General features: G+C 36.2%; 3 protein-coding genes across 6 annotated transcripts in view; 1 reads left to right on the forward strand and 2 right to left on the reverse strand.

Moving 5' to 3' along the window:
• Positions 1-1,881: 1,881 nt before the first annotated feature.
• On the reverse strand, positions 1,882-8,479 carry Thap1 (THAP domain containing 1). Its single transcript, XM_005342507.5, has 3 exons — positions 8,340-8,479; positions 5,614-5,809; positions 1,882-4,989 (listed from the first exon to the last, which is right to left on the reverse strand). Exons 1-3 carry the CDS (start codon positions 8,408-8,410, stop codon positions 4,615-4,617), a joined length of 642 nt encoding a protein of 213 aa, XP_005342564.1. The 5' UTR covers positions 8,411-8,479; the 3' UTR covers positions 1,882-4,614.
• An 89-nt stretch (positions 8,480-8,568) lies between these two features.
• Positions 8,569-24,842, forward strand: part of Hook3 (hook microtubule tethering protein 3) — a 166,811-nt gene continuing 150,537 nt past the window's right edge. For both annotated transcript variants that reach the window (XM_078031291.1, XM_078031294.1), the window contains exon 1: positions 8,569-8,701. The gene's annotated coding sequence lies outside the window, so the exon portion shown is untranslated. The remainder of the gene's footprint in view (positions 8,702-24,842) is intronic.
• The window catches only part of Rnf170 (ring finger protein 170), a 38,922-nt gene continuing 31,311 nt past the window's right edge, over positions 17,232-24,842 (reverse strand). For all 3 annotated transcript variants that reach the window (XM_040268287.2, XM_005342506.5, XM_040268285.2), the window contains exons 6-7: positions 24,283-24,393; positions 17,232-20,044 (exon numbers count right to left, since the gene is read on the reverse strand). In XM_040268287.2, coding sequence (XP_040124221.1) covers positions 19,775-20,044; positions 24,283-24,393 — 381 coding nt within the window. In that variant the 3' untranslated portion in view covers positions 17,232-19,774. The remainder of the gene's footprint in view (positions 20,045-24,282; positions 24,394-24,842) is intronic.

Below are 24,842 nucleotides of genomic sequence, written 5' to 3' on the forward strand. Positions count from 1 at the left end.
AAAGACTAGAGTTCCAAAACAGTTTCAACACATAGATGATGACAACTATTTTTGTCTGTGTGGTGATATTTTCCTGGTATTTCCTATGATCCTGCCATTTCCCCAGAATCTGCCCCCCGCCCCACACCCCTTTTCTTTCATCCTCTGTAAAGAGCTGGGGATGGAACCCAGGTTTACTCTGAGTTACATTCTCTTTTTCATTTTTTAAAAATGTTTTTAGTAAAAAAAAATTTATATATATATATATTTTTTTTACTTTTTATGTGCTTCTGAGGATTGAACCGAGTGCCTCACATGGGCTAGGCAAGTGCTCTACCACTGAACCTCAGCCCCTCCTTTTTAATTTTGAGATGTCTAGCTGAATTGCAGAGACTGACTTTGAATTTATGATCCTCCTGCTTCAGTCTCCCAAGTGGCTGGGATTACAGGAGTATATCGGTGCATCTGGTTTACTTTCACTTTTGAGAGTTTTGCTACAGATAAATTTGACAAAAAGTTTTTCCTTTAGCACTCTGTCATTTGACTGCTTTCTGGTCTAATTTTTTTTTTTTTTTCCTAATAAGCCACAACATTAATCTTGTTGTAGTTCTCAGGTATACAACTTCACTCTTCTCCTACTGCTTTCAAAAAAAAAATTTTTTTTTAAACATTTTTATTACATGTCTGGCCGTGGATCTCTGAATTTATCTTGTTTGGTATTCATTAAGTTTCTTGTGTGCTTTGTGTATGTGTATTTCATCAAACTTGGGAATGATTATTTCTTAAATTTTCTTCTGCTCCTTCCTCTCTCCCCGCCCCCAGCCTCTTTCTTCTTTTGGTACTCCACTTACTCATATGTTGGTGTGTTTAACAATGCTACACATTTCTGAGGCTTTGTTCATTTCTCTTTTTTTCATCTCTACTCTTCAGATGGCATAATCTCTACCTTCAAGTTTTCCGATTTTTCTTCTATCAGTTCAAACTAGTGTTGCATTCCACTAATGAATGTTTTATTCTGGTTAATAACAACTCTAGAATTTTCATTTTTTTCCCCTCACATTTTTACCTCCTTATAGTTTTTTTTTTTTTTTTAAATAAGATATTGAGGATTAAACCCAGGATTTCTTAACCACTGAGCCACATCCCCAGCCCTGTTTATTTTTTATTGGAGACAAGGTCTTGAAGGTCTTGTTAAGTTCCTTAGGGCCTTAAGTTACTGAGGCTGGCCTCAAACTGGCCATCTTCTCATTCTCTTGCCTCAGCTTCCCAAGTCGCCACAATATAGGCATGTACCATGATGCCTGGCCTCTTTCTTTCTTTCTTTTTTAATAGTAAGGCTTCTTTATGAATTAACATCAACAATGAAAATAAATGAGCTGTTTCCATGAATAAACAGATAAAATTTAAAAACATGTTGAGTGAAGTTTTAAAAGATATACTCAGGGCTGGGGCTATAGCTCAGTGGCAGAGCACTTGCCTCCCACTTGTGAGGCACTCAGTTCCATCCTTAGCACCACATAAAAATAAATAAAATAAAGGCATATTGTCCATCTACAACTACAAAAAAAAAAAAGATATGCGTAGATAGTTGTATAACATAAAAAACAATTGATATATAATTTTTATAGATATATTTTTTTTTTTAGAGTGAGAGAGGAGAGAGAGAGAATTTTTTAATATTTATTTTTTAGTATTTGGCGGACACAACATCTTTGTTGGTATGTGGTGCTGAGGATCGAACCCGGGCCGCACGCATGCCAGGCGAGCGCGCTACCGCTTGAGCCACATCCCCAGCCCCTATAGATATATTTTGTATCATTATTTGCCTACTCAATGTTTGCTGCTATGCTCTTACCACAATGGCAAAATTATTAAGAACACACAACAGGTATAAGATCAGTATACACTTAAAATTCTTTTTTAATTCAAGACTTTAATTTTAGAATGTGACAGTTCAAACTAAGTAGGAGGTCAAAGTAAAGTTTATAGTTCCATAAAGAAATATTCTTTAATTAAAGTGGCAACTGATTCTATTTTTATCTAGAAACCCTATTTTAAAGAATTTAAGCAGAATATTTGCTTAAAAGTGAACAGAGAAAGGATCACCACTTACCAAAGATGTTATAAAAGGGAATCATACAGGGTTTGATGATGAGTCTTCAAGAATTTCTACACTACTTTGATTCTAAAGCCCTGTGAGATTTTCCAGTTCTCCCAGCAGTTCTGAGAAATAATTGTTTTTTGCTATTTCTTCCAAATTGTCACACACAAATGGATATTTTAGTATTTTACTATATGCACTTAAATTTCAACTTTCAGAATACGCTGCAATTCGCATTTTTTTTCTCCCCATTTCAGACTGACTTTTTCCCTACTTTTTTTCAGACTGAGTTCCACTATACTTGAACAGGACTTATTTTAGCCTAAATGTTTTACTTTTCTTGGAAATGTTATAAACAATAGATAAAATGAATTTTAAAAACATTCAACAAATCAGGCACAATGGCACACTCCTGTAATCCCAGCTACATATGAGGACATGGTAGGAGAATTGCAAAATTGCAATCAGCAATGGTAAATTTAAATTCATTCCCAGAATGGGGGGGGGAACAAAACAAAACAAAAAAAAAGAAAAATCAACAAGATGTTAAATTGTTCCACCTCAAATTCAGAAATAAGCATGTACATTTCAAACATTTAAATACAAGCTGTTGGTACATGTGCTGCTTACTCAGATACAAATGGGGATTTACATCTGTCATAAAGACAACAGCTTCAAATTAAATAACGCTAAATAATTATGATTACCACATTTATAATCTAACCTAGATTCTTGGTTTTGGACAACACACACACACACACACACACACACACACACACACACACACACACACACACAGTCTTTTATGTAGAAGACAATTTAGGTTAAAGATACACACTTTGAAAAAATATTTACCCAGTTTTCCAGGAATTGCTAGAGATGAAATATGAAAACAAACTATTTGAAGACTTTGAAGCTTCTAAAAAACGGTTGCGTTCCACCAGAAACCAATGAACGTGCTCTCATTCATTGTAGTCCTAAATATTGTTATCAGACTATGTAAGTAATCTAAAGATTATTTTCTATTTTTGAGATATTGGTTCACAAAGAATCAAATCTCCATGAATCAAACTGCTACCTATAGGTAGCATGGCAGTGAATAACAATAAAAATCAGTTCTATAAAAAACACTTTTTAACATCCTTGTTTTATCTCTTACTATTGTCTTTAAAAAAAACTCTGTTACTCTTCAACTATCTCAATGTACCTTTAAGTATAAAAGTGATAATTTTAGTTGGAATAATTATTCTAAATCTAAATAATTTCTATAGCAATATTTTGTACTCAGAACATGTTTTCATTTCAAATATATGTAAAATTTCTCACAAAATTAGACTACAACTCACAGTTTGAACAGAAACTGCAGTAAGTCTCAACATTTAGTACAATAAACATTACATATTAGGTTGCTTTTGAACATAAATCACTCATTTAAGTAGGTGGGATATAATTTCTAACATGTTACAAGTGAAAAACTAATTTTTTATGTGAAGTCTGGACCAAAATCAATTAGTTAAACACAAGAGTACCATGTCATTATACAAATCAAACTATCAACAGAACATATTTGGTAAGACATTTGGATGAAGATATAATTACGGTTAGGGAATTGGGTATCCTTTCATCAAGGGTCAGGTCCCAATTTTTACTTCAATGGTAACAAATGCCTTACTTTGTTGTTAAAGAATGTTTCTTCCAAAATTGGGCACTGCAGCCCATGTATGCAATCCCAGCAGCTCTGTAGGCTGAGGCAGGAGGATTGCAAGTTCAAAGTCAGGCTCAGCAGTGTAGCAAGGCCCTAAGCAATGTAGTAAGACTCTGTCTCAAAATTAAAAAAAAAGAAAAAAAAAATGGGGGAGTTTCTCTACCTGAGAATATATTCGATTTTATAATGCTGGGGAAAAATGAAAGGGTTCATTTTTTAAAAACTCACCTTTATATTTATTGATTACATACAGAATGATTCTTTATTTTCTGTTCTGAAGACAGTCAAATCTTTTTCAATTGATTTGCCAATTTATCTTTGACAAGTGATTCAGAAAGATAAATGAACCTTCTGCTTTTACGGATGTGAATGTTCGAATACACAGACAGGTTATACCCTACGATCTAATCCATACTTCTGATTTAAAATATAATTAAGTTTTTTCAATAAAGAGCATTAATTTTTAAAATTGAAACTTACATCTTATCTTTACTTCACTGTTCTCACTCTCTGTGCTTTTTATTTTTACATTATTTCTATAAATATTCAAACAAAATCTCCAATCTTGAAACCAACTTATTACAATGGCAGTCTAAGGCTTTTTTAAATAACTTTTAAAATATTTTTTTTAATGTAAAAACTCTGAAATTACAAACAAAAATTTACAATTTTACAGTATATATCTAATTTATTTTTTAAAAAAATATTCTGAATTGTTTTTATACAAGTAATCAAGTGCTTTTTTCCCCAAATGAAACTCCTATATAAGCTAAAAGAGGATGTGTGGTCTTGCCCCATTAAAAATCAATACACGTTTCATTTTTTTTTTTTATGCTGGTACTTCAACTATTTCAAAGAAGTCATTTGGTAGAATCACATAGCCTCTTTCTGATACATCATCTTTCTCTTTCTGGAAGTGTACAACCTCCTTTAGTTTTTCAAGCTGTCGTTCTTGTCTTCTGCATCGCTGCTGGGCAGTCTTGAGCTTCTTCCTGAGCTTTTCAACTTGTTGTTCTAGCTGATGAATCCTTTTCCTCTGGTGCATTGTATCCTCCACAGTATAGTTGTGGTCACAGAAAACTGAGAGATTATCGGGGGTTTGAAGTGGAGGCATTAGTAACCCAATAGCAGCATCGACCTGGGAAATGGGAGGTGTTAAAGGAGGTGGGGGAAGGTGTTCTTGTGGCTCCAGAAGATCTTCCTTCTAAAATAAAAATGCAGATCATATGTGAATTTAGTAACTAAAAATAATAGCTTAATTGAGTTAAACTGTGGAATTTTGGAAATACTAGACTTCTGTGACTCGGTGGTACAAAAACATTCCAAAATAAGAACAGAGCTTCAATTTTTACTACTTAAAATTGAAGTGGGATGCAGACAACAGATAATAACTTAAAACTAAACCATCACTGAGAAAGATAACCCCAAACTTATCAACATACAAGTAGAGGCATAGAGTGATCTATTTTTTTAATGTATATATTTATTTTAGTTGTAAATGGACCTTTATTTTATTTATTTGTGGTGCCCAGGGCCTCACATATGCTAGGCAAATGCTCTACCACTAAGCCACAACCCCAGGCCCTAGAGTGATCTTTAAGTCACAAAGTTAGATTGAATTCCTTAGGGTGAGGATACTTAATAAACTCCATTTTGTATTTTTAAAAAAGTATGTCACTGTTAAGAGTGGTTATTTACAAGCAATAGGTTCTAGCTACATCTGTTTTTTTAACTGTTCCCTAAGTTTTCCAAATTTTCCACAATGAATACATTAAACACATTAATTTTATAAATACAAGACAGCTCAACATTTTGAAATACATATTACCTTGTCATGTGGCTCAGTACAAAGAAATATTGTGGGTACAGCATTCTCTTTCAGTAACTTGTTGTTGCACTCCCTCTTAAAGCAGTCTGGAGTAAAATGTTCTGAACAAATACTGCTGTACTTGGTGGGCTTAAAGTTTTTTCTTCTGACAGCTGCCTCCCATTTTTCACAAAGACTGGGTCGAGTAAGAGGAAACCTAAGAAGACATAATTCAGTTCTCTAACCTTTTTAAAAATAAACAAATAAAGGCACCCAAACTTTTTTTCTTAGTAAAGAACTATCTTACATTGGTCTTGACATACTAAAGAGTACTTGATTAAAGATTAGCTCCACTTACATATTGATCTCACTGATTAATGTTTAACTTTCTATATTAAAGACAAAAAAGGTTCAAGTAAAACATATCCTATAGAATGAAACTGTACTTATATATTTTTTACTAATAAATTTCTGTGTGGTGCATATAAAAACAAAAATGGTATATACACATCTACTGTCCTAGGGGAAAAGAGATTTCTAGTTCTAGTACAATCACTCTGACTGAAAAATATGAATAGGCTGAATGTGAACTAATCAAATTATGGGCAGATAATGATAAAAAAAAAAGAGGAAATTATTTATTTTATTTATCTCTAACTCAACTGGGATATGTCCATTAGGCCCAAGTAAAAGGAGATAGAATTTGGAAGGATTAGGAAAAAAAGTCAAAACAAGATGTTTCAAATATATTTCAGTTTCTCTTCCAACTAAGGTATGCTAAAATTTGTGCTATAATCACAAAGATCTAACAAATCTATCCAAGAGTTCCTTTTCTTGGCACAGCAAGCTCTCTCTCTGCTACTATTTAGAAGCTGGGAGAAGAGGTGCTCTTTGAAAATCCCTGCTGGAAATGATGGTCAGATGTACAAACTAAGGTAGCAATCACTTGTAAAATTCAATACATAGGGCCTCCTGGCCCAAGGATTACAATTTTAGCTGTGAGAATCTATGAAGATCTTTCCCATCTACTTGCCCCCAAACTGTTCTACATTAAGGTTAGCCCTTCTGAATCATTCAACTTTTTTTTTTGTACTGGGAATTGAACCCAGGAGCATTTGGCCTCTAAGCTATATCCCCACCCATTTTATTTTAATACAGGATCTCCCTAAATTGCTCAGGTTGCTGTCAAACTTGCTATTCTCCTGCTTCAGGCTCTAGAGTTGTTGGGATTATAGATGTGCACTACAGTGCTCAGGCTTAATCTTTTAAAGATCTAACAGGAACACAGTATTTCTGATAAGTGTTATGTTATTCTCAACCATTTTCCATACTTTTAGATTTTTTTCTACCTGTTATTAGAAATGAGGGATGGGAAGGTGGAGAGCCAAATGCATATTCCTGTCATCTCCGGACCTATTCATTCCTACATCCTGAAAGGATATCATTTTCAAAAATTACAAAAACACCAATTAGGTTATACTGAACTGAATGTCATAATGGGCCAACCCTTTCTCCATGGGGAAAAGTAAACACTCCGAAGATCTCTTTATGCTCCATGCAGTTTTATTTGCCTGTGGTGCAGTTCAAGTTACATAAAACATATAAATATGCATCCAAACCCCCTATCACACATAAATAATTCCTCATAAAAATTTTTGAAAGAATATTTTAAAATCTGCTTTCGTATTATTTGGTTATGAAACACTTGTATAATTTACCATTGGATCTGACTTCTTAGCTATTTTATATCGTCAGGCACTCTGGCAGAGAAATCATGATGGAAATATAATAAAATTTGTAAACACTGAATTTGGCTGATTGAAAACATTGTGTGCATTACTTGATTATCGTTAATTTCAATCTTTTTTTTTTTTTTAATGGTGTTGGGGATTGAACCCAGGGCCTTGTGCATGCTAGGCAAGCACTGAGCTATATCCCCAGCCCGTTAATTTCAATCTTGCAATTTTCTTTTCTTATTTTCAAGAGAATATTCTCCACTACAGCTGGTTAGCTGCGGAAACTAGAGGATAAAATAGCCCTGAAAGCTGTGGAGCAGATCTGTAGTAGCTCACATTGACCTTTATTACTATTACGGCACCTGAGTATTGTCTATATTATCATTACTGTGTGCTGAAAGATAACAACTCCATGGCTGCACCAGAGGCTTCCTTTAAAACCAAGAGACCCTTAAAGGGTAATTCCTGGAAATTGTGTAAAAAAAAGAAAAATCCTGATATCCTGGCCAAAATCAATCATTAATTGCTATAATGCAAGCCTCCGAATCAGCGGAGATAAGAATATTGCGACTTCTTGGTGTTTTTAAAGGTTTTTGTTTTTATTTGAAGTTTGGGCCTTAGGGAGTTATTCTGGCTGCTCCACGACTCTTGCAAGACCAAGCCCCGAGGCCCTGAGCGGCCGGCAGAAATCGCTCCCGGTAGCGAGCTCGCCAGGCCCAGGAAAGTGAGAGCTTTGCAGCCAGGAACCCTCCCGAGAGCGAAAAAGGCCGCCTCGGCAATACACCCTAGAGCGCGCTGCTGTGGTCTCCTAAAGTATCCCCAACTCAGGCACGCCCACCACGACAGGGCCGGGAGACCCCTACGGAGCCCGTAGCCCGGAATCCCGTGCCCCGCCCCCGCCCCTCTCGTCAGGTCTCGCGCGGACACGCGCCTAGCTCCGCCCCCAGCCCGACCGGCCGCGCGCCCCCAACCCCAGCTGGGACCGTTCCGCGAGACGCTCTGGTTCCATACTTGTGGAAAGAAACAGGTTTATCCTTATCATATCGGTTCTTGCAGCCGTAGGCGGAGCAGGACTGCACCATCCTTCCGGTCCTCAGTCACTTCACTTAAGCCGACCCAGAAGAAAAGTGAAAGGGCTCACAGTGTCGCTGAGCTCGGTTTTGACACTCTCGCTTCTTCTGTAGTTTTGGTCAATAGTTAACAATGATGAAAACCTCACTCTGGGGCGACTACTGTGCCCGTTTTGTTGTTTGCATTAGCAGAAGGACCACAGCCATCGCCCGTCTCCCATCTCCAAGATGGCGGAGGCAGCTTCAACCTCACCTCTCGCGAGGAGTTCGTCCCACTGTCTCTGATTAGCCCAGCGGTCAGAGGTAACGTTTCCTGGGAGGCAGAACATTGGCTGAGGCCCGGCGTGACCTGCGGCCTGTGCTGCGTTACGGAAGTGGGCGGGGCTTCAGAGCTTTCGCAGGGAGGGAGGGATTTGTGGGGGAAGGAGGCGGGAAATGGGCGGTGTCCCGTTCCGACTTCCGCCTTGGGTGGTGGGTTAATTTATCCTTTTATTGAGGCGGCTTACAGTGGAGATCAAGTACGGCCTGTTGTATCTGGTGGGCTACAGAAAACACGTGTAAAACACCCATTTCTTTAAAAAGTGAGTGGGAGACTATTGATTTGTAAAACTTTTCAGACCCCTTTCCCAGACTGCTGATCTTTATCCCATTCCCTGTGTGTTCAGGCAACACAGCGCTCTGTGAGAGCCCAGGTGACCGATTTGTAGCAGTGAAAGAGGACCTACACATGCTGTATCTTCTCAGCTCCCGAGGCAGAAACGCTCTTTGCTGGCCATTCTGTGCTGTGATCTCCTTGTGTTCTGATGGAAATTACAAGCTGCTGGAGCTATTTCACATAGAGGTTTCACCTCCTGGTTCCTTCTTTCTCTCTTTTATGTAGATCTAAGTCTGGAAAACGGACTGTTAAATGGCTCTTGTAATACACTTTTCATCTCTCTTAAATGTTAATGTTTCCCTTAGGATTCCATCTTCTGGTCCTTTCAAATTCTAAATACCTTCCTCCTTAAATTCAGTGAAATGCCATGATTTCCTAGATTTTTTTTTTAAAATTTCCTACGTATATCTCCCTTCTGAATTATGTCTGTTGAGTTATTTGTTTAGCTGCCTAAATCAGAAACTTTGGAATCATCTAGGATGTGCCTCTCCCATCACCCCAACCTCTGAGGACTAGGTTGATTTTGTAAAATTCAAAATGAATCTCTTAAATCTCTTTCCATCTCTCATGGTATTCCTGACCAGCCCTTTCTGTTATTTACCTTGCTGCCACCCTTTGATTGTCCTGATGTCCAGCTTTGCCTCTCATCAATATATCATCCATAGAAACTTAATTATCACGCCTGTACATGTATCCTTCAGAGCTTTTCCTTATCCATTCCCTTGGACTGCAAGGTGCTTTCCCCAGATATCCTCCTAGCTAACTCACACTAATTTCAAATCTGTGAGCCCTTTCACTTTTCTTCTGAATAAAATCCATACTATTTATGGTAAGCTGTACACCCCTTTAGGAGCAAGTACTTTACTGCCACCTCCCTCTACTTGTCTTTAAACACTCTTTTTTTTTTTAAATAATATGTATGAAGTATCTATCTGCCCTTCTCCCCTGTGCACTTTTTTTTTTTAAAGAGAGAGAGAGAGAATTTTTAATATTTATTTTTTAGTTCTTGGGGGACACAACATCTTTGTTGGTATGTGGTGCTGAGGATCGAACCCGGGTCGCACGCATGCCAGGCGAGCGCGCTACCGCTTGAGCCACATCCCCAGCCCTTTAAACACTCTTATATATAGCTTTATGTTTTATCTTTTGTGACTTCTTTAAAATAGGCTCTTTTACTTGGTCAGAAATGCCTTTCCATGATCACTTTTAAGATATGGCCCAAGTGTTATCTGCTCCAACAAACTTTCTTTATCCTCTCTTCCTGCCCTCTCCAACTAACGAATTTCTCTTATTCCAGTGAAATCTTGTATTAACTTCTGTAAACACTTTGGAACCACATTTTAATGTTTATGTTGTCTTCCTCATCAGAACTGAGATGCTGTTGAGAATAGGTATTGTGTCTAACCCAGCCTGTAACCCCAAGAGTTTGTAGTGTCTGCCTTAAATTATTCTGAAAACAATGTTTAATCAAATGTATCTAAATTAAGCTGTGTATCTTTAATAGTTTTTTAAGCCATAATGCTAGAATAATAGTTTTTATTGCTATCATTTCCTAAAGTATTGAGACAGGTGGTAATCTTATTGCATAGTGATCCACTGTGCAAGAAATAACAGAATGTGATAATAGATGATGATCTGAAACTTTAACTTGAGTTCACTGAAATTCTTCATCAGTTAATTAATAAATTTGAACATCTGTGTTTTACGCACAGTTCTAGGAGCTTGGAATATATAAGTAATAGGACAATGATTTTTGCCCTATGGAGCTAATAGTCTACATGGAGTAAGGGGAAACATGTGACCACATAATATGTTACAATGTGAAAGGTGTGGGGTTGGGCTGAGAGGGCTGCAACTTCAAATACATGGAAAAGACAGGCCTAATAAGGAAGTGACTGTTGAGCAAAGATTTGAAACTGGTGTGAGTTAGCTAGGAGGATATCGGTTGGAAAGTACCTTGCAGTCCAAGGGAATGGGTAAGGAAAAGCTCCTGAGGCTCAGTGTTCTTGGCTTGTTCAAAGAACAGAAGGGGTTTGTGTATCTGGAGTAGAGCTGAGATGAGGGAACAAATAATAGATAAAATTATGGAAGAGGAAAGGGGACAGAAGCATGTAGGGCCTTATAGGCTGGTGCAAGGATTTTGAACTTTTCTCTGAGGAAAATAGGCTTTATCTTATTTTTTTCTTTTTTTGGTGGGTTTGGGAATTGAGGAAAGGATCCTATACAGGCTAAGCTGGCACTTATACTATTGAGCTATACACCTAGACCCAAGGTAAACTTTTGAACAGGGAGAAGATCATTCTGCTATATTCATGTAGATAGGAGGGGAGCAACTTAGAGGCTGGAAGACTGACATTTGTGGTAACATAGGTGAGAGATGATGGTGGCTTAGATGTGAGTGGTAGCAGTAAAGGAGTAGTGTTTCCTTGTCTCTTCGTGGTTTTTCTTTTATTTATTAATCCTTATTTATTGAGCACCTACTATGATATAGGCATTATGCTATGTCTGGGAATGTATTAGTGAGGAAAGCTATCATAGTCCCCATGTTCATAGAGCTTATATTCTAGTGAGAAGACACAACAAAAATGTAAATAAAATAACATTGTGTTAGGATGTTTGAATACATCAGAATGTTTTAAGAATGAATAGGTGGTGATGAGAGGGGTGATGAGAGTCACTACCTACTTTAACTAGGGTAATCTGAGTGAGGAGGGACATTTAACCTGAGAACCAGAGGATGAAATGAGTAAAAGCATGAAGGTGAGGAGGATAGAGGGAGCATTCTAGGCTTAGGAAGTGTGTGCTGAGACCCTGATTTGGTTCTGGTAGTACTGACAGTCAAGAGTTCTGTTTACTGGGAACCAAATAGAGAGGCTGTGGTGGTAAGGCCAGGGGGTAGGATGGGATAAAGTAAGGTTATTTGTTTGGATATTAAGTGCAATGGGAAACCACTAAATTATTTTTAGGCAGAGGAAACATGTGATTTAATAAGCATTTTTTAAAAAAAGGTCACTCTGGCTAAGCAGTGGCACATGCCTGTAATCCCAGTGGCTCCAGCTTGGAGGAAGAGACAGGAAGATAGTGAGTTCAAGCCAGCCTCAGCAATGGCGAGGCGCTAAGCAACTCAGTGAGACCCTGTCTCTAAATAAAATACAAAATAGGGCTGGGGATGTGGCTCAGTAGTTGAGTGCCCCAGACTTCAATCCCAAGTACCAAAAAGAAAAAAAAAAAAAAAAAAAGAAGTTACTCTGTCCATTGTGAGAAGAGTTAGGGACAACAGTATGAGTGAGCTGACCAACTAAGAGGTTGTTGCAGGTGAGCAAGAGATGGTAGTAACTTGCATCAAGGCAAAGGAGATATAGTGGTGGGATTTGAGATATTTGTACGTGTCAGAAATGCTTGCCTATTGATGGTTATCAGAGTTAGGAAGAGAGGAATCAAGATATCAAGGGTGATGATCTTGAGTTTCTAGTTTGAGCATTTGGCTTGAGCTTTAAGATAGATGGATGGATGGTGATGCAAAAGCAATTCTTTTGAGTTGCAAATGGATTTTTAATGGGAAAAAATACAGAACTTGGGGAGGAATGATTTAAGAAACTGAGTAATTGGCTGTGGGTGTTGTAGGCCTGGGGAATATCAGAAGAGAAAGTAACAGGCAGTTGTAGAAGTTGAGAGTGCCTGCCACTGAAAAGGGCACAAGGACCACAGCCAGTGTGGAGGATGAGTTTTGTGATTAGTCTAGAGTGAAACAAAACAATTTGGTTACTGTTTGATTGTATTTCCCTCAGTCAAGTTTTCTTCATTCTCTATTCTTATTTTCTATCTTCTATCTATCCATAACTTGAAAATTAAATACAGTTTTATTCTTTTGAGGATAATTCTAAAGTAAGGTGAATTTATGGATATCTTGAATTGTATATAATTTTAGAAATATTTGTTGAATTGAACTGAATATTGATTTTTTTTTAATAAAACATAGATCAAATACCTGTTTCTTATAACTTCTTAGTACTCAAGGGGTACAGTGGGGAGGCATTTTTACTTATTAAGATGATTGTCCTGCCTTTTAAATAAGTTGGTGGAAACAGACCAAATGTCCATTAACATTGGAATGAATAAATTGTAGGACGGCCCACATGGAATACTGTACAACAATCAAAATAAGCTTCAGCCCACAACAATGTGAGTGATTCTTACATATATAATGTTGAAGCTAACACACAAGAAAAAAAATATGTGGATAAAACTAGAGTCAGGAAAGGTTACTTCTGGGGAAAGAGGCAATGAAGATGGTCAGATAGCTTGTTAACTAATTCATCATTGACCCTCATGATTTAAACATTTTTTGGAATTTGTTATTCTTAATAAAACAGCTTGGGCTGGGGACTTGGCTCAAGCGGTAGCGCGCTCGCCTGGCATGCGTGCGGCCCGGGTTTGATCCTCAGCACCACATACCAACAAAGATGTTGTGTCCGCCGAGAACTAAAAAATAAATAAATATTAAAAAAAAATAAAATAAAACAGCTTATTAAAGGACTGTGTAAAATATGCAAAATTTGTTTATACATTCATTTGATCCTTCAATAAATATCAGATATGAACATATGTCTTAGCTTTATATATCATTGCCATTTAAGGGGAAGAAACTAATTAGGAATAAACTAAAGAAAGCTAGTTAGAATTCTTATGTTTTTTGTCTTAAAAGGCCAAGAGCTGAATTCATTTACTAATAGAATGCCTTTTAGGAAAAAAGAGAACCCATGATATTAAAAGGCTAAGTTTTTTTTCACATTTATTATAGATAAGTTCTATCTGAAGAAAAAAAATTATATTTTTTTGAGACAGGGTCTCGCTAAGTTGCTGAAGACTCTGAACTTGTGATCCTCCTGCCTCAGCGTCCCCAGCAATGTGCCACCACACCCAGCTGAAGGAAAGTAATTTCTATCCAACTGCTATGGACTGAATGTGTTCCCCCAAAATTCACATGTTGAAGCCTAATCCCCAATATGGTGACATTTAGAGGTGAGGTCTGCTGCAACACGTGAATGAATCAGTTGGGATCACTCCACATGAATTGGGCTGGCTACTAAATAACTACACAGAGACAGAAAATACCTTTTTTGGGATTCAGTGTGGCTTCTTGACCCCAGCTCCCACAAAGGAGGCAAGAGAGGCAGGCAAAAGAGAAAAGCATGCTTGAAACTCTCCTATTTATTTGTGGGGAAGACATTCAAGAAAGTTCAACCCAAATAAGGCAAGGGATTGGATTGCACGGGGTTGCTTAGTGATGTCTTCTGTTTAGCAGACTGACATCTTGGAAAGCCACACCCATCTCAGGTGCTATGTGGGGATCATAGGCAGAGTGATCAAAAAGGACAGATCAGAAAAGCAATGTCAGTCTAGGCTTGCGACATGACCCTCAGAGGTATGTGGGTAATGAGGGTGGAGACCTCATGAATGAGGCGGTCCCTCTATGTCATGTGAGGATACAACAAGAAGTGGGCCCTCACCAGAATCCAACCATGCTGGTACCCTGACATTGCACTAAACCATCCACTCTATGGTGTTTTTGATACAGCATTCAGGCTCTCTGTGCCTCTTTTTTCCATCTGTAGAAAAAGATTGTGGTACTAAATGAGGAAGTTTAAATCTGGAATCCATGAATAGTCAGGCCTTGAAACCCCTGAAAATTAATGCAAAATTATACATATGTTTGAGGATCTAGCTTGACATGTCAGCTATCTTGATCATAACTGTCATTTTGCTTTCAGATGACCCTGCACACGGTTCAAACCCTATATGATAGTTGTTGAGATATTTAGCCTAGTGTTTTGTACTGGCTACTGATGCCCAAACTGTTTGTTTTTATTTTTTATTTTATTTTTTTGTAGTTGGGTGTGGACAGCATGGCTTTATTTTATTTATTTTATGTGGTGCTGAGGATCAAACCCAGTGCCTCACCCAAGCACTCTGCCACTGAGCTAAAGCTCCAGCCCCCAATTTGTTTCTTACCAACACTTAATATGTTAATAGTTTTTTTTTTTTTAAGAGAGAGTGAGAGAGGAGAGAGAGAGAGAGAGAGAGAGAGAGAGAATTTTTAATATTTATTTTTAGTTCTCGGCGGACATCTTTGTTGGTATGTGGTGCTGAGGATCGAACCCGGGCCGCGTGCATGCCAGGCGAGCGCGCTACCGCTTGAGCCACATTCCCAGCCCCTGTTAATAGTTTTTAATAGCCCAAGTACATTCCTTTTTCCTTCCTTGGGGTGCAGGGATCTGTCTACTGCTGCCACCAAAGACATGCCTTTGCCCCTAGATCACTAATTGTGCTACGTGCAGGCTGTATATGTCTTGCCTTTTTCTTTGGGTACCTTGCACCTGTGGCAGGCCATCCTCATACACCAGGTTTTTCTGGTGAGCTATTCATAGTATTCACCTGATTTTCAAAAGAGAACACTAGAAAAAGCTAGCCAGTTGTGGCTCAGTGGTAGTGCACTTGCCTGGCATGTGTGAAGCCATGGGTTCACTCCTCAGTGCCACATATAAATAAATAAAAGATCCATTGACAACTTAAAAAATATTTTAAAAAGGGGGGAGGGGAAGCTAGTTTGTAAAAACCCTTACAGCTCTAATGTTGGAAGATTAGTAAAACAAAGATTAGTATAATATTTGGGTAGATAAAAATACTGTTTCACATAAGAATTATCAAAGTTTTGCTATTTTAATCTAAGTATTTTTTTATAATTTTTCTTTAATTTTTTTAAAAACTAGTTGAAATTTAAACTGATATCAGTATCAATGACTTTGAAATATCCTTAGCCCTTAACTCTCTTCCATCACATATTTTCTCAAGAGGCCTAGAGAATAGAGTCAACACTAGGAAGGATCTTGACTGAACATACTGTGTTTTCTAATGGAGCACTTACTCTTCTCATGTATCATTCTAGGACATAGTCATGTCACAAGACACGGGTGGATGAAGATGACACCCCTTATTTGTTTACAGTCAAGGACTGAATGCTTACAACAAATACTGATGCCATTAGAGTATTCTGACAGTAACAAAAGCTTAAGGATATCTTTTGAGAGTACTACCTCCTGTTAGTAGCTCTTAAATCTATTGGCCTGATCCTGGGAGATTGTTAAGGGCCTAAAACCCTTAAGTTCCTCTTGTTTCTCCAAGTCCAGGTTTATGAGTTGCTATTTAGCAAAATAGAGAGCCTAGAGTACATTTAGTAGTGATGGTGGTGGGAGTGGTGGTGTTGTAGACATGAAGGCATAGACTCAGAAAATTTCAGTTATTGAATATATGACTTAAATATACAATGAAAAGAAATGGAGGTGGGTAGTCAGTGTATAGGAAAATCAGCATATAGGTTTATTTAAATCTATACTCCATTTTTGCCCAGAATTAATAGATTGCCTAGATAAAGTATTAAAAAAATACCTTTTTACTTTTTCAATTTAAAAACATCTATAAATAAAATTAATTCAAAATGTGATGAGATGTTAGATGTCCACTAGAGATAGGACATAGTCATGTCACAAGACACGGGTGGATGAAGATGACACCCCTTATTTGTTTGGGAGTGGTGGTGTTGTAGACATGAAGCCATCACAGAGTGGTTATCCACAGCTAAGTGTGGGGAGCTGATGGGGAGAGATTATTCCATTACATAGGATTATCACTTAATATTTTTATTATATAATTCAAAGTAGCTAGGGGAGGAGTTTGAATGTTGCAAAGAGACGTTAAATGTTTCAGATATATATATAACCTAAAGATACTGAATTGATTACACAATGTATAATTGTACTGAAACATTGCACTGTAAAGATGAAAAGTTATTGTTAGTTCAAAAGAAGTTAAATTTATGAAGGGGGAGAATTTTCCCTTTTTGTATTTCATACATAAAAAGTTGAGTTGCTTCTTAAGACAGGTGTTAAGTTCTAAAGTCTGTACTGAAAAGAAAAAAATTGCTGCTGTAACACTACACATTGTTTTGGACATAACCCCACAGAAAAATGTTTATGTACAAAAATAAAATGTGCACAGTGATGTATGGGATCTAATATATATGGAAAATATTTTTAGAAAGCCATAGCAACCATTATAATCAATGCTTAAAAGAGTTAAGTTTTAAAGCAGATGGTGTTAAAGAAATGGAAAGAGTACACCTTTTAAACAATTTTAGATATGCTGCTTTTATTCAAAACAATAAAACACTTGACAAACTCTAAAATCACGAAGTTTTAACCAAACCACCAATACTCTATACCAACTCTGTGAGGTAGGTATCTGCATAGTCACAAGGGATCAGTACAAGTCCTTTCTGCCCTTGTTCCTCTCAAACACTGAGAACTGTATGAATTGAAACCACTATTCTAGTGGGCTGTTAGAACAGTTGTTTCCCCTTATTCCCCACAGAGCTGCCCAAGATGTGATCTGCTCCTGGGGTTGGACCATCTGTTTTTGTGAGTTATAATATTGTTTAAAAATATTTTTATTTTTAAACTGTTGCTTTGATTTATTTGATCTAACTGTGAATCACAGAAGTATTACTACAATGTTTAAAACACTGATTACGTCTACTTGCTTTAAATACTCTCTTGGATCCCTTCTGCTTTTGTCATCTATGATCGGTAAAAATGACATAATAAACGGGTCGAAAAATGTCAGCATGTTCCCTTTTCAGTTTAATAATGACTTCAGATCATACGGTGTTTTTGTATGTAGAAAAATTTGGTATAGTACATCTCTACCAAGAAAGTAATAATTCCAAATATTACAATAAAATTATTGTAACCAGAAATTTGACACTTGGAAACAAAACACATGCACAGAAAGTAAAATCCTTTCATAAGATGACACTGCTAATGCCCCATACCAAATTTATAATAGGTAGGAAATGCATTTCCAGTCTGATATAACACACTCCTACTCATTAGCTTCCCAAGTTGGTGATTGAGCTGAAATGTTCTTCTATGATATATTGCTACTTTCTTGGACATTTGATTTGGAAATATAGAATTTTCATGAAGTCTTTGATGTGTCATCTTTTTAGACCTTTCCTCTTGGGAGCACTTATCTCACTTCAGTGAAGAATTAATATATTATGAAAGACTTCCAAAGGATCCTGTTTTTCTCCTGATTTCTCCTCTTCAAAATAGTCTTCATGTCTAAATATCGACCAATTCATTCACTTATTTGCTGCAAAACTTCAGGCAAAATTGTAACGTCAGTCAATAGCATGGGATTTTCTCTTTTTAAAGTAAGGTGATACCCTGCCTTTCTCATAAAATTTCCCTAAGGATAAAATGAAAGTGTGAGAAATTGCTTTAATCATGTGCTATGTCTGAGTACTACTTCTGTGACAAGCAACAGCTTTGTCCTAGGGTCCAAATTAATTAGAAAACACAAATTGAAATTTCATTCAGAATCTTATCATTTAATGGCTAATCTGATTAACTTGGGAGAATGTGACAGGTTTTTATCTCCCTATGCATACACATACTTACTAAAATTAAAGGATAATATTAGTGACTGCACATGACAAAGGTAACACTCACTCCTGATCATCAACTGACATCAGGTTATGAATGATGAGAGCTGAAGTAAGGATCTTGTAATACTTTGTGGTATGACTCTTATCAAACAAAACTGCAGACAAGAGGATTAGATACTCATGCCATAGCTATCAGAAAGAAAGAAAAAAATAAGAGAACTTCCCTATCCAGTCACTTCATATTTGCTAATTCTGCACAAGAGATGGTGAATCTGGGCTATATGCTGCTATGTAGGTGACAGCATTATAAAAGTTTCTGACAGCAGACAACTAAGTTTTTCCATTCTGTTGCTAGAGCTAACCAAAGATGGTTAGTATGTTCCTAGTACTTTCCTAAGGTCTTTGATGCTAATAGACAAGAAGATCCAGTTTCCTGAGAAATGAATAAAACTATGTGTTTTCAGGATCATCTGGTTCCTAAAGTAATTTTCCCTTTACAAGTTATCTTTATATTTATTCCTAAAAATGACCAAACTCTTGTTTAAATGTTCTGTGACCATCAAGTGTGCCGACTAGAAACAAATATTTCTCATCTTGTTAATTCTTCTATTGATTAAAAAATGTTCCATAAACCAAAATATGGGAAATTATAAAGTTCAAGTTTCTTTCAGTTTTAGCTGATAACAAAGAATTAAATCAGAATGGAAAAGCGGAACTGGTCTAAATGCACAAAGCTTGCACTAAAAGAAATGCTGACTTTCCTCCACTATTGTAGGATATTTTATTGTAACAAAATATTTAGTTTCATAGCTACATATTATTGTATGAGTACCCACTGAGGAGGATAAATTAGATAGATTGTACATTTGACAAATTGTACTGTATATCCAATTAACATAAGTAATTTTGGGAAAAAAGATATCAAGTATCTCCCCCCACCTTTTTAAAATCTAATTCCATATTTTCCCAGAGACTTTATAGACAACATAGTATCAAGATAACAACTATAGACCATAATTAAGATCTCAACATTAGAACCTGCAACATGTAAAAATTCCAGTTATATATTGCTAAGCATTTGTCAAATGATAATCAAATGTTTGTCATACAATGGTTTTAAAACTTGTAAGATAGTATTTGGATGATTTACACTGCCTTAGGTCCTTTTGTTTGTACATTAGCTCAAATTCTAGTAAACTCTGTTTTTTAAAATTTTTCATCTCGTTAGTCTTTGGGTTATTACTTCTCGATACATAATAGAGATGTATATAAGCAACAAGAAGATGACAAAGAAATCATCTAGAAAGCCTAGAATTCCAAACAAGGCTTCAGGTACAAAATCTAGAGGTGATATTAGATAGAAAAAAGCTCCCATCAAACAAAGTATTATCCTAATGCGGAACATCCAGAAAAGACCCCCAACAGAAAACATTTCCCTGAATGCATGTCTCAGTAAAGTAGGTAGATCCATGATTCTTTCCATAATCTGGTAGAAGGAAAAACAAATATTAAGATTTAGCATCTAAAATGACAAGGTAATAAATAATATAATTTTCTTACAATGTGTAAACTCAGTTAAAATGAATTAAGGAGTTTCATGAGATTGAATAACCATGTTTTCTAATTATGTGTTTCACTTAAAAATCATTCTCTAATTACTGAGTTCTTATAAAATAGGTCTTAATTGAAGAAAAACAGCTAGAGTCAATAAGCTTAAATTATGGGATATACAGGTTGAACATTCCTTATTTAAAAATGTGACATCCAGGGCTGGGGATGTGGCTCAAGCGGTAGCGCACTGGCCTGGCATGCGTGCGGCCCGGGTTCGATCCTCAGCACCACATTTTTTAGTGTCCGCCGATAACTAAAAAATAAATATTAAAAAAAAAAAAAGTGACATCTAAAATGCTCCAAAATCCAAAATGCTCTAAAATCTGACTCTCTTCAAAAGCCAAAACTTCTTCATTGTCACCAAAATGATTTTGGATTTCAGAGCATTTCAGATAAGGGATATTCAACCTACAGTCATGCAAAACTCAGATTATTTCTATTTTGAGTTAGTAAAATAAACCAAACCAAGAAACCAGTGTACTGGATTGGTCTGAGTCTTATGCTTGGGTGTCAGCTTTACAGTGTGAATTTTATAGTGTGTAATATCAGCCTGGTGAATTTGGGGACAGTTGTTTAACTTACTAGAGATAATTCAGCTAAGTGCACATTTAGTAATTAATTAAGAGTAATCCCTGGGCTGGGGTTGTGGCTCAGTAGTAGAGTGTGCATCTTGCACATGTGAGGTACTGGGTTCGATCCTCAACACCACATAAAAATAAATAAAGGTACTGTGTCCATCTACAACTAAGAAAATATATTAAAAGAAAAAAAGAGTAATCACTGGGCTGGGGTTGTGTCCCAGTGGTAGAGCACTTGCCTAGCATGTATGCGTTACTGGGTTCAATCCTCAGCACGACATAATAAAGTTATAATGTCCATCTACAACTAAAAATATATTTTTAAAAAGTAATCCCCAAAGATTACTAAGAACTAAAAGAGAGTCTGTATATGAACTCTGTAAATTATCAGATAACATCTAAATATTACACATTAAAGATATGAAGGCTGTTTAAGAATAGCTGTCTTCCAGTGAAATCACTTCTCTTCATTCTTCTGCCTACAGTTCTGTTATTTTGATTTGTATAAAAATCTAACTCTGCATATATGTTTAGCAAGTACCAAATATGTTGAGAGGACAAAGGAAAGAGAAATGCAAAGAACTGAGTGAGGAGAAAATAGTTTTAAAAACTCAGCTACATAGCTTGTCACTTATCTTCTTTTCACTACTTTTGGAAAACTAGTCACAGGAGAACAGAAATGATCTTTTTAGAATGACTTCTTTTGATAATTTTCTCTAGGTATGGAAGAAACTTAAAAATAAATAAAAACAGCTACATAACTTTCACAAAGTCTATGGTAAAATATTTTAAATATTCTCATGACCAGCCAATATGTCTTCTGAATATCTTTCTGTTCTTTATAAGAGATATTTTGTTCACTTCTAAAGTGGTATCATCATTTATACAAAATCTATAATAATTAGGCAAAAAATATGGAATACTTTACAAGAAACCCTTGTATATCAAGTATAATCTTAACTCCAACTTTGAAGGAGGTAGAATATCAAAGAGTTAACTCTTTTTATTATAACTTCATCATATAACATGTCTTTTCATTAAATATTTGACTCCTATAAAAAATAATGAGCAATGATGTTTCACATTTAAAAATTTGAATTAAAAAATCTCAAAATGATTTTTGAAAATATTTTTTTAGATGTTGATGAACCTTTATTTTATTCATTTATTTTATATGGGTGCTGAGAATCCAACCCCAGTGCCTCACATATGCTAGGCAAATGCTCTACCACTGAGCCACAACCCCAGCCATCAAAATGATTTTTAAGTTCAGTGATAATTTTGAATTTGAAACAAGATGAATTTTCAAAGAATCATTCTATAGATATACCTGAGGATATGTTAAAAAAAATGTTGGATCAAAGTAGCAGAGGGGCTTCTAAATAATTATGAAGGACAACAATGTTTAAATTTAGTTTTTCTTATTGTTTAAACACCAAAAAAAAAAAAAAAAATGGTACCTGACAGAACAAAGAACAAGGGAGCACAAAAGCACACATTTGTTTAATACTGAACCACTTTAATAGCTTAGTATTTTTGGCTGGGAGCAACAGTATCAATTCTTATAAAGATAACTCAGTTTACTCAACAAATATTAAGGATCTACATCCCAGGCACTGAACATAGCACTGGAAATATAGTAGTAAATAAATAGACATAGTCCTTGCTTCACTGATTATAGTACTGTTTGTGATAAGTGGCATGAAGAAAATGCACAGAAGGCAAAACTAGAGAATACAGTTGGTGGTCAGGGGAAGCCTCTCTGAGGGTGGCTTATTTAAGACAGTTCTCATCCAAAGGATGAGAAGGTAGCCATAAGTAAAGTGAAGGGACAAGCATTTCAAGCAGAAGAAATGTCATGTGTGAATGTTTTAAAGTGGGAAGAACCTGGAGTATATTCTGAGGGCAGAGGGGGAGGCTTGTGTTGCTGAAGCACAGTAAATGAAAAGAAGTGGAATAAGAGATTAGAGAGGGAAGACCAGTTCAACTAGGGCCTTTCAAACCACAGAAAAAAGGGTGGGAACAATACCCCCAAAATTGAAAGTTTTAAAACACAAGGGCACCATGATCTGAACAAACTATTTAGGCTGCTAAGCAGAGAAAAAAGAAATGAGGAGGCCCCTGCAGTTATCCAAAGCAGAAGATGATGGTGACTTGCACTAGTATGATAGGTGCAAGTGACTCAGAGAAACAGGACTTAAAAAAAAAAAAAAAAAGTAAAGTGGGGAATGAAACCAGGGATGCTATGCCATGCACTACAAACTCAGCACCCCCCCCACACACACTTTTTGTTTTGAGACAGGGAATCACTAAATTGCTCTTATAGTTTAGATATGAGAAAAAGGTTAAATGCTCATGTGTGAGACAATGCAAGATGAAATGACTGGGTTATAAGAATCTTAATCTAATCAGTGCATTAATCTCCTAATAGAGAAATAGGATGTGGCTAGAAGGGGTAGGTCACTGGGGTGTGCTTTGGGGTACATATTTTGTCCCTAATCTGTAGTGTCTCTGTCTTGTCTGTCCCTCGCTCTCTCTGTTTCCTGATGCTATGTTCTGAGCTGCTTTCCTCTGAGACCACACTCTTCTGCCATGATGCTCTGCCTCATTTAGGGCTCAGAGCAATGGAGCTAAGTATTTGTGGACTGAAAGCTCTGAAACTGTGAATGCCAAATAAACTTTTCCTTCTCTAAAATTGTTCTTGTTAGGTCTTTTGGTTGCAGCAGCAAAAAGGATGACTAAAACTGTTGCCCAGGCTGGCCTTGAACTTATGCTCTTCCTTGCCTTAGCCTCCTAAGTATCTCTGATTGCAGGTTTGCATTATCACATCAGTGGTGAGTCAGGACACTGTTATGAAGCAAAAGTAACAGGATACCCCCAAAAGAAAAAGAAATAAAGAGACTTATAGATCACACCAGGAGAATGGAGGTTAAAGGAAATCAAGACTGAGAAAAAATGAGTCAAGGAGGGAAATCACTTTAATATTACACATGTAAAGTTTGAAATGCCTATGAAATATTCAGGTAGAAATGTCAGCTAAGTAGTTAGACATACAGAGTCTGGAGCTCACTCAGAAGAGAAGTTTAGGCTTCCCACTTAAATCCACTTTGGTATATGCTAGTTTATGAAGTACACACTCAGTCATATACACACTTCTAAAATCATTTGTTAGATTTTGAGAAAACAGAATCAGTCAGTATAATGCAAAAATTTTTAATTTATCAAATGCTTTTTGGAGGGAAGAGGCAATTACCTGTAGAATTGATGTTTTTCTTCTTTCTCTTTTATTTTTTATTTTTTTGCTAGTTACTCTTTCATAAAGATATTTATGATACTTTTTGTTTGTTATTTATGAAGGCAAACTTGTGGTCTTTGGAAAAGCTATATCTAAGTGATTAACAATGATGAAGGTAAAAACTTGACCCAACACACATAATGAAATTTTTCATAGTCAAAGAATACTTGTCAGTAAATCTCACTTTACAAAAAGTATAATGGTTCCCTCTAACCTTATGCCTGCTATAAGGTTACTTACAGATCTGGGCTGCCCTGAGAATCTCCGGTTATAATCATTAACATCTTGATGCAATCTTACAACATCCTGAGACTGATCATCTTCATCAAATACTGTTAGGAGTAAAGTTACCTGTACATTACATGAAAAAAAAAAAAAGCTGTTATACCTTCTGTTATCATTACTTTTTTTCACTTTGTTATTATTCAATAGAATGAAAAAAGGTTCTAAATTATATTTCACTCATTTGTTTTAATAAAAGGCAACATGGAGGGGGACAAGTTATTATTGCCTTATCAAGTGCAAATGCATATAAGATAAAATAGGTACCATATCCAAACACTGATTCTATTTACACCAAGGAAAAGTTCAATAGTTTTCTATTTGAGCGTATGTATACTTGAAGATAAAAGAATGATTAGAAAACATTCAGTAGTAAAGTGACACAATATATATATATATACCCATTGGGAAAAAATATATACCTATTATATTAAGAGAGAAAATCAGGCATTTCTACTTTGGTATTAAAGTAATGATTCCATATTCTCACTAGTATTTAATATATCTTTGCTACCATA

The sequence above is a fragment of the Ictidomys tridecemlineatus genome, chromosome 14 (genome assembly GCF_052094955.1).
Source record: "Ictidomys tridecemlineatus isolate mIctTri1 chromosome 14, mIctTri1.hap1, whole genome shotgun sequence".
NCBI classification, from domain to species: domain Eukaryota; kingdom Metazoa; phylum Chordata; class Mammalia; order Rodentia; family Sciuridae; genus Ictidomys; species Ictidomys tridecemlineatus.